The sequence below is a fragment of the Megalops cyprinoides genome, chromosome 22, assembly GCF_013368585.1.
Source record: "Megalops cyprinoides isolate fMegCyp1 chromosome 22, fMegCyp1.pri, whole genome shotgun sequence".
NCBI lineage: Eukaryota > Metazoa > Chordata > Actinopteri > Elopiformes > Megalopidae > Megalops > Megalops cyprinoides.
This window is the reverse complement of record NC_050604.1, coordinates 21,172,409-21,183,308: the sequence shown is the minus strand read 5'-3', so window position 1 is coordinate 21,183,308 and position 10,900 is coordinate 21,172,409. Positions and strand designations below refer to the sequence as shown.

The 10,900-nt window shown below is 43.9% G+C and overlaps 1 protein-coding gene across 1 annotated transcript; it reads right to left on the bottom strand.

Annotated features, from left to right (window-relative positions):
* Positions 1-387: 387 nt before the first annotated feature.
* On the bottom strand, positions 388-10,695 carry LOC118769789 (PDZ and LIM domain protein 3-like). Its single transcript, XM_036517108.1, has 7 exons — positions 10,558-10,695; positions 4,978-5,129; positions 3,265-3,349; positions 2,675-2,862; positions 2,138-2,265; positions 1,291-1,402; positions 388-850 (listed from the first exon to the last, which is right to left on the bottom strand). The coding sequence occupies exons 1-7, from the start codon at positions 10,648-10,650 to the stop codon at positions 700-702; spliced, it is 909 nt and encodes a 302-aa protein (XP_036373001.1). The 5' UTR covers positions 10,651-10,695; the 3' UTR covers positions 388-699.
* Positions 10,696-10,900: the final 205 nt, after the last annotated feature.

The window sequence follows — 10,900 nt, the reverse complement described above, 5'->3', positions numbered from 1 at the left end:
CGTTGTTCAATCCTTGCAACGGATATAATTTACGAATTCCGTGACATGGTTACTATGGCTACAAAAACACATGTAAACGGACAGTCTCAGCTCCATTCTTTTAAATATCATACAACCAGATTACACATCAGCATTTCTTTATTTGAAATATAAGGCACAAAGTAAAGCATGAAATGCTTGTACTCATAATATGTGCAAAATGCAGCATTAAACAGTAACAGAACTGGTAAAATTAGAAACAGTAGTTCGGCATCCAAATCTGGCAATAGGGTTTATAGCGAAGTGACACAGTGAAATAGACCAAACTGCAAAACTAAATGTGTTCAGTTTAGCAAAAAAAAAATCATTGATAAAGTCATCTGTCTGCTTCACAACATAAACTTAAGGTATAGTTTGCAAGAAAATATTTTGTTACATATTTGTGTAGTTTTTTAAAAAGTCATTCTTTGTAGTAAGGACAGCCACATTCAAGCACTGCCATATTGCCATTTTTTGGTTCAGAGAGGTAACAATTACTCAGAATTAATTGCGCTGTATTGATTAATTGTTTGACTGTAAATAATGATTGTGATTTTAGAAGTGACCCATTCGTTTAGACATTTATTTTCTGTGGAGTGTGGTCAAAGGGGGCCATTAAATAGGACATGCTGTGGCCCTATTTATGTGCTTTGCAGGAACTCTCTGACATGGGGTGTGTGGTCACGAGGTCGCCCGGGCACGAGCGTGGGTTTCACAGTACAGCTGGCCGTTCACCACGAAGTAGCCCTTCTGCTTGAGGTTCATGTCACAGTCGGAGCAGACAAAGCAGCCCAGGTGGCGGAAATTGTCCCGGACCTTCACGACCGTCCCCCTGGAGGGAACAGAGGGATTCAGTCAGGTCCTGTCCCTTACAGGTATTCTCAAATGGGCTATGTGCAGGGGAAGACTGTGGATGACTCTCTCTGCGAAGGATAAAGATCTACATTCTGTTTCATTTTGTTCAAATAACTTTCCCCCTTTTCACCCTGCTGTTGTTGTGATCACCAGTTGTACTAATTTAGACGCATCTCACTACAACAACCTCTACACTTTTGTGGGAGTGTAATCGTCGAAACGAAAACACATGCACACCAAGGCCGCTGTGTTCCACATTATAAGTATCTTGGTGCACTACAGTGATGTGGGCACTTATTGAAGGATAGGTGGTACACCACTGACATCATTATTAAAAGTGATGATCAATAGATTCTTCCCGCTACAGAGGCAAACCCAAATAATTGTCAGGTGCCTGCAAGGGCGTTCAGCACTTACACAATGCCATTCCCACACTTTTCACAGATGGGCAGTTTCTGTAGGGTGCTGCTGGGAGCTGGGGGCTTTGTCACCGGAGCTCTCACGGTCCTTGTGATGATGGGCCAAGGACCTGCAGAAACAATCACCGCTATAGTAGCTGAATTCCAATGGAGCATTCTTAGTGGTAAGCAAAAGCATAAAGAGAAACAAGGGGAAATAAACAGCTAAATGCCTGTGTTGCCAGTAATGGGTCTTCAGGAATGCAAATATTAGGTGGGGTTATGGTGTGGCAGCAGGTGTCAACTATTATGAACTAACGGGATAACTTTGCTGGCCTTTGCAAAACGCTATGATTGATTCTTAGCAGCGAGTCATTGATGTCATGTGATAGCGTCACCTATTTTGAGTTTCATGGAACCTCACTCTCCCGCGAGTGTGTGTGCTGAAGCTCGTGGTGTTCTGTATGAAAACGGCCAAAACTAAAGCTCAGAAGTAATGCATATATCTGTCCACCATTCATACTACAAAAGGGCTTTGGCCTTCATCCAATGAGTAACACGGAGTAACTGTAAATGACCATTATTTAAAATCACCTTTGTGATTCACCTGAAAACAGCAGTGTGACGTACTAGTACTTAGAAGCAGGGCCTGTAACCAAAAGGTTGGTTCGATTCCCCGCTGGGGCACTGCTGTTGTACCCTTGGGCAAGGTTCTTAACCCACAATTGCCTCAATAAATATCCAGTTATATAAACGAATAACATTTAAAGGAAAATTGTAACCTATGTAAGTCGTTTTGGATAAGAGCGTCTGCTAAATACAGTAATGTAGTTACTGTAGAGCATGTTTGAGATGGAAGAGCTCACCATCACTATCCACAAAGTCCTGCAGGGCTTTGAATGATCCAGACTGGCGGGGCTCATGTGGCGCCTCCTCCTTCTCCTGCAGCATGCGGTACACATGGGACTCCTCAATGGAGGACAGCCTGTTAATACTGCAGACCAGGGAAATTGGCATGAGCTGCTGCACAATACACATAAATGCTTAAACACATGCATGCAAATGCACAGTACCTCACACACACACACACACACACACACGCACCTGCATACATACACGTGCACCTAGTCACACACACACAGGTGCAAATGTATCATGGACTGAACTCACAACAACTTGTGTGTGGAAATGAATCAATCCACATTTCACATTCCTAATTTGCTGAGTACAACACAAACACAACCGCATGAAGTGGGAACAAAGTCTTAGAGGCTTTCTGTTACATTCAAGGGGAGATAGATTAACAGGTATTATGTGTTATGAATAAAAGAATCAAAGCGTGATTAACAAATTATACATATTTAAGCAGGCCGTTCACACAAGGCAGTAGCGCTGCCACTCACTTCTCTGGTTTTTCAGGGACAAGGCCCCGCAGCTGTCCGTGAAGGGCGTCCTGGATATTGCCTGAGGAATACAGGCCTATGGGCGAGTTGTAGGCTGTGCTCACCACCTGCCTTTTGTCATCAATGTTGGCTGCTGCCACAAAGGGCTGGGCCCGTCTGTTGTGGCCTGCGCCGACCGGCCTGTGCTCCTGCACACAAGTAGCCACAACTGTATACATGTGTTTCATTGAAATATACACCGTTATGAAAAAAGTGTATCAGTGTATGTCAAAGAATATCAACGATTCTGTGTATGTTGTTTTTTTATCCAAACAAATGCCTGGATTCAAATCAGATGCCTCGCTCTTTGGTCTTAACTTGAAACTTGAACTTGAACTTGAAAATGAAGCCTTTGTTACTTTTCGGTGTAACTCAACGTAACATTACATGCTTGGTAGGCACTGAACTGGATTAAAAAAAATAATAAAAAGAATAAAGGAAATGTAACGCTTGATGGAATTCATTGCTCAACGTGAAGAGCGAAGCGCACTGCAGTTACACTGAATTCACCGTTGGTGCATGTGCTGCGTGCTGTACTGTTTCCCACTTACTCTTGGCTCTGCCTCCAAATTGACTTTGTATGGGTGGGCTGTACCATCCTGCCTCACTTGAGGGGACCACAGTCTGATGTCAGGCCTGAAACAGGAGCAACTGTGTTCATTACTGACAGTGTTGACTGACTTGAAGATTCACCTTTATAAAGTTACTAGGGTGTCAATTCAGGGTATAATGTTAAAGACTGTCGGATAATGCCAGCTGAGTCATCGAACCACAAAAAGATGAGGACGCCGGGGAAACGGTTTAACTGGACTTTACTTAATACTGTGAGAGAATGACGAGCATTCCAGTCTGCTGGGAAAAAAAAAAACTGACACACCAGTTGGCGCATGCCTAAATAATGAGAGGACTGAACACACAACATTAGCCAATACATGATAAATACAAAAATATGTATTTCAGCGGATTAAACCTATCATTTGGCTCTTTCAGTATGATTGTATACATACAGTCTATAGTGGAAGAGGATGATTATTTATATAATACATAATTTTGCAATATATGTGCAAAATATCTTTATATAAATGTCACTGCATATGCTGAAGTAGCTGAACTGAAAGTAACTGAAATATTTTCTAGCACATTCAAAATATTTAAATTTTGATCTCATAAATCATATTATTTGCTTATCAGACACTGTATCAAATGGCATTTCCATGGCATGCACTTAATATATTATCCATTCTGATAGCTGGGTAGTTACTGCAATTCAGAAAATTCACTAGCAATTCAAGTTAAGTTAGTTCAAGGGTACAACAGTATTGTCCCAACTAGGAATCAACCTACAGCCCTAACACCTGCTCTACACCGCCGCCCTATTGGTATGACTTCTGTGTCAGGGTGAGGCTGCTGTCTCCTGGGAGGTGCTGGGGAAACAGGGATCAGATAAGGTGCTTTGCATCTCACCTGAGCTGTAACCTCATGTGACCTTACGCAACATCGGAAGTGCCCCCTGCCTGACCTCCTGCGAGGTGATTTCACGAGCGTAACAATCAGAAGCTGGGAATGTGAGTGCTGGTGTCCAGCCAAGCTGTGTGTTGCCAAGCAAAATTCCCCAAAGCCTGGCGTGCTCAGCCCTGACAACCTGGAGAATTGCTCTTTGGTTTTTCCCTCTTTGCTCTGAGGTTGTCGGCTTACCTCCCGGTGATGTGAGGGGGATTTCTCAATCACGGCAGGGGGGAAAAAAATAGTATGGCGCGCATCTGGAGTTGAACTTTTCAACTGCGATGATTTAACCAAAGATTCTAAATTTAATTTCTTTATATCATGTCCATGCATGGTCAGCTAATGAATGTTTTGGCACTTGCTTGGCATGGAAAGTATCCCCCTGGGCAGACCCCAGGAAGTGAAGAAAAGTGGTGAACTTTAGAACTGAAATCTCCAGTGGGATAGTATTGATTGAACTGCTGTCATTTGCATGGCAGTTAATTTTAAACTCTATTAATTATTAATTAACTCTATTAATTTTAAATTCTAGATTTTCTTAAAATTCTTTTTTAAAAGCTCTAGAATTACCTTTGCAACCAATTCCTCCACATCTGTGTGACAACCATACAATGTATGGAGTTTTGTGCACTAAAGGCTGTACATTTACACCCCGAATATAAAGAAAGAAAGAAAACGGCACACAGAAGACTGCCCTGTCCACCACAGTAACATGTGTCCCTGGTGCTTGCCCCATGAGTGCGAGACCAATGCCCTCTGACCTCTCGATCCTGAGGTTCAGCTGGTAGCCGCAGTCCTTGATTCTGTTCTGTGCCTCACAGTGAGTCATGCCATCTGCAGGAACTCCGTCGATGGCTAATATGATGTCCCCTGGACGCAGGTTTGCCATTGACGCCTTGCTGCCCGGAGTGATCTACAGACACGCGTGTGCACACACACACACACAGACACACACACACAAAGACACACACAGAGAACAGTTTTATAGGGACCAGCTAAATGCCAAACCACTTTCGCAGAGCTTAACTCGCGCTTTGGCACCACTGACATTGTAATGCATTGCCTAAACTCTAGAAGCCAATATTTAATTTTGCAATGTTCACGTGAAGACTGGTGCATCAGTTAAGAGAGATAGAGAAATCCAAAAACAGAAAGATAAAGAGAGGGACAGACTGAATGCCTTAGCAATTAAGTCAGCGGACAGCAGCCAAAGTGAAAACAATGTACCCTAGACTGCAGCATGGCATCACATTCTGAGGGACACATCTGTGCCCTGCTATTTATAGATCGCACTCAACAAAGGGCGCTGGACCATCAGTCCTGACCGCTTTCTCCCTCTCTATCTCTCTCACTTCCCCCTCTCCCTCTCCCCCTCCCTCTCCCTCTGTCTCTCTCTCTCTCTCTCTCTCTTTCTATCATATTCTCGCTCTCACTCTCCTTCTCTTTCTCTCTGACTGTCTTTCTCTCCCTCTCTCTTTTTCCCCTCTTTCCTCTCTCTTCATACAGAGGTTCTGTGGCCTGATGTCACCCCCCCCTAACACTCCTGCGCTTCTCTCATTTCGGAGGTATTCACCTCCCTGCTCCCTCCATCTTCTTATCTGTCTGATCCGTCCATCTTTACCGCCCTCCGCCCTGCACCTCCTTCCCTCCTCTGCCCCGTTCCTCAGAGCAACGTCTCCTCCGTGCCTCCCTTCTTCCCCTGGCCGAAGTCACACCCAGCCGTGTCATGCTGGATCACTCAGGCTCTGGTTTCACACAGTTTACCTCACTGTGCGGTATCAGCAGTGGGATTACACAAGAATTTTGTATAGATTCTTAAAGTGCACCTGTAGTCTTTCTCTAAATACAGAGAAACAATCAACTCTTGACTTTTCCTGTTATCAGGCACCGTGTCTACTGTATATGAATATAGAGCTTAACTTTGTGTTTCTTGAGTGTGTGTTTGCAGAAGTCACTGAGCCAAGAAGAAAGACTAAAGACGTGGTTTAAGCTTGTCAAGTTCCCCTAAATTAATTTTTTGTCAGAAGCAGTTGCAAGCACTCAGGGAGAGCATTTTTGGTGACAGGCCAAGAGCACAACCATGTGGATGGCCAGTACGATTTGAGAGATTAGAAATGGCAACTCAAGCACCAACTATAAAGTTCAGTGGCCTAGTGGTATGAGACTGAGGTTTAAATCCTTGCTAGGGTCATTGCAATTGACTTTGTGTGAATACCTGATCATTAACATTGAGCTCTTCCCATGATCCCTCCCACGGAAACTGTGGCTTGCTCTCCCTGGCTTATGTTGCTAAATAAGTTTGCGGTGGGCTTTCTAAGCAAAAATAAAAAAACATGGCAAAAATGCGTGGGAGGAAAACTGCTGCTTCCTGTTTGGATTTCAGGGAAACAAATTGAACAGAGGCTGAAAAGACACCCTCTCTGTCACTACAATCAGATACACATGGGGCCTGGGTTCCTGCCAAGCACTGGGCACAGGGGAAAGAGACCTTGCAGTGTGTAACTTGGCTTCACAAAACCAGTGAAAAAAAGACTGCAATGACCAAAACTACATAAACACCCATGCTGGTATATCCTGAATATGATCACAGTGTACATAACATCACAGTACATCACAGTGTTTCTACTCACAAAACCAATAACAGTACGCTAATGCAATCGGTGATAGTTTGCTTTGATGAGGAAGGAAAACTATGTATATAAGTGAAAGAAGAACGTTGAAGAATCACACGCAAGTCAATATAACTGTAAATGCTTTGGCCTTATAGCTTGTACAGTAAAGTACGGCAGTAAAACAAAGTAAAGCCTCCGGTGCTTCACTCCTCCAGCCGTCCTTTCTCAGTGGGACCGCGTCCTGCACGTAACCGAATGTTGCGCACCACCTGGAAGTCTCGCCCTGTTTATAACCATGCAATCCCAAGTATGTGTACCAGCGTAAACAGTTTTCTTAAATGTGATAGATGCCTGCAATGGCCTGCAGCTTAACTGTGTCCAGTTGGAATCTGTACACCGCAGCGTAATCGATTAAGAAACCTTTTCTGTCTCCATCTGACATAATGTATGACAGAATGCAGACTCACATGGGTCACATGTCACAGGGTCACATGGACCGTTTTTGACAGTCCAGAGTGGTGGTGACACCAGGTTAATATTGGGTACAGGGAGATCTGTATGAAAAGCAGTTACATTTATCTGTGTGGCATGCTATCCATTTCAAAATGCATTGCTTTTAGTCCATCCATCTATAAAGCCGGATAACTGAAGTAACTCAAGCGTTCGAGTGCCTAGGCCAAAGGTGTAACAGAAATATCAAGTCCTGGACTTCAGCTAGCAACCTTTTGGTTACAAGGTCATTTTCTTGACAACACTACCTCTTCTATTTGTCTGCCAAATTACTCAGGTACAAAAGAAATTCAGCAAAAATTCACAAAAATGAAATTACACATAAAAAACAGCAACACTTCATATACTTATACATATATATTGTAAAAAAAAAAAAAAAAAAAAAATATATATATATATATATATATATATATATATAGTATTTAAACACAAATTATGCTTTCATCTGGGCTCAGTCTCAATTCACACAGACACTGCCATCAACCTGAATACCATTTTAGTTTGAAAGAGCTATTCTGAAGTCAGACCTCTCAAAATAACACAACATGAAACCGCTTGAATATGGACATAAATGGAGGCAGCAGCAGTTTACATTAATCCTCCTGCTCCAGATGCCTCTCTTCCCCTCTCTGCCAGCAGTTTCCGTGCTCAGGAATGGGCTGCCAAGGTGGCTGATACTTGCCTGGCCTGGAGTGTCCAATTAAAATCACTTTTGACGAAAGCCAGTCTTACGGGTGTTTGTGTTTACAGGGATCTGAACTCTCTTCGGTAATCTAATGAATCATTTAATTATCATCTCTGTCCTGCCACTCAGAAAGAAGATAAACATGCCTCAGTTCAATTACAGTTCAGAGTTTCAATTACACTTCATGGTGAAGATGGGTAATGATTGTATCGGAAGGTTTACCAAAAATGGTCATGCAATACGTGGAGTGGTCAGTGTCAGAGAGCACAGGGAGAAACAAAAACAGAGCAGGCACTCATCAGCTGATCCAAATACTGACTCAGGGTCAGTTTAATCACCCCAATTTCCTTAAACCAACCACTTAGTGTAACAGGTGGATACCGATATATGAATTTGCATGAAACTGATACGTTTATTTGAATTTAAACTGTGAACTCCAGTGTTTACATGGCAGGCAGTGTCTTTATAAGGATGACACTGTTCTTGGGGAGGAGCTTCTTAGCTCTTCCCATCTCAGCTTCTTGCACGAGTGGCTGGCAAGCAATAAGAAGATATGGTTATTATTATTGTTGTAATCAATTGTAGTATAAATCATCGTCATCGTCATCATCATCATCGTCATCACCATTGTCATCATCATCATGTGTCATTATTAATATGAATATTTAAGATATTTTGACATGCACAGACAACTCAAGAACAATATGCCGTGTCTGTTGTTTTGTACAACACAACATAATCCATTTAGTTTTCCAAATGTCAGGATAGCTCACACTCTGCAGACAGCACCATGTGAGAGAGCTTCTGCAGCAGGTAGAGCAGCTATACTTCCCTTGCATGGTTGTTATGACTAACCAGAGTAGTGCTAAATGAAACTGCAGCCAGCAGAAGATGGAGAGCAGTCTAATGAGGAATTTCACCAAAAATGGAGATGCGAAATGCGGAGAACGTGAGCGTGTGAACCTGCTGTGAAAAAATGAACGTGCCAACAGCTACATTAAATCGTAATGAATCAGCCATATGTGTTTCTGTGCAGTGTGCACAGAGAGTACGTACAGGCATATATGTGAAAGTGTCCGTGCGTTAACATACATGTATGTGGGTGTGTATGAGAAGCTGCGCATCAGTGTAGTGTAGTGGTAAGTAGCAGGAGTCGTAACCGAAAAGTTGCTGGTTTGATTCCCTGATGGGGCACTGCTGTTTTAACCTTGGGCAAGATACCTAATCCACTTTTGCCCCAGTGTATAAGAGCCTCTGCCAAATTATAATAACATAAAGTAATGTAATGTATGCTTGTGTGAATGACTATAAAAGACACCGTGTGTCCCTTGCCCTTGTCACATCCACTGTCTCTCCTGGCCCCAGTGTGGTGGAGCCAGCTTCCCATTACAGTCAGCAGAGCCGTGGCATACAGGAGACCCACCTCTTCAGACTACACTTTGGCTCCCCTACACAAGCATAACTGGACATTCCCCACTTCTGTAGCATTATCGTAGGGTGAGTTGTATTGTGCTTCTTAATGGAAGCATGCCTGCTTGTCACAGAATTGTATAAGGAGCTGATGCATGTTTCAGCGTTGTCAGTTGTGTCATTCATGTACTGTCTTTTGTGGAACTTTATTAGAATGACTTTGTTCTCTTCGCAGGCAGCTCCGGATAAGAGCATCTGATAAATGATGAAAATGCAAATTGAAATGAGTGCGTGTGTGCATGAATATGAATATGTGTGTGTGTGTGCGTGTGTATATGTGTCTACGAATGTGCTGTGTCTGTGCAGTGCGTATGCATCCGTGTGTGTTTCTGAATGTCTTGCTTCCTCCCAGAGCCAGAGTACAGCCGGTTTGCCCTGTCATCATTTGCAAACACATCTGTAAGCATGCAAATTCTCAAAGAAACCCTCCCTGTTGTGATGCTGTTTGTAGAGAAAGTGAGGGCGTAAAAACATTGTGTCCTGCCACTGACACCACAGAGCAGATGCCAGGCTTTATCTGTGCTGCTACAGTCAGGTGAGAAACGTGAAGGTGAGCCAAGCACCCGGACATACAAGAAAGCTCTCACATGGTGTACTACAAGATAGCACGCAGCCAACAGCCGTGAATGTACCATAAGGATCAGCTGGGATATTGCAGCCAGACTTCCAGCCAAATATCTCACATGCAGCTTTCCTTTGCATTGTGTATTTACCACAGTAAAGCTCTTGTCTATCCTTTGTGGCACGTGACAAGCTCTTTATCCATGCCCTATGCAGTGCCAATGGCTGGAGTTTACACTGTGTCAGGACCCCTGACTGACATCTATAGCACACCTCTCAGTCAGCAGAGAAATGGTTAATCCACTCCTGCATGACCCCAGAGCTTGAGAGCAGTATTGAAAACTGAGCTTTCAGCAGCTTTGCTGGACCTGCTAAGCGAGCGCCTTTCTCCACAGAGTCACTTTAAAGCACCCAGTGGAACAGAGGGGTGTGTGAAGGCAGTCAGTCCCTCCGGGCTGAGAATCCTCTCTGACAGGACTCTGTTTGAGTCACCTGTAACTCACCCTGGAGATGGACAGGGGCTGGTTGAAATCCCTCCCTCCGGAGAGTCGAAACCCCCATGGGGCCGGCCCGTTCAGGACGATGTTCTGTGTCATTCCCCGATCGTCGGCGAAGTGGTGGCAGAACCAGAAGCCTGTCGGTGATGTTCCCTCCCTCCCCAGCACAGACGCTGCCTTCCACCCTTTTAACACGGGCCAGTGTGGGTGAGGGGGAAGCCCCGCCCCCAAGCAAGGTCATTGGGCATACTGTGGACCTGAGGCGGCACACAGTGTGTCTCTCTGTGTGTGTGTCTCTCTCTCTCTTTCTCTCTCTCTCTCTCTCTGTCTGTCTTGCATTGCCAAATCA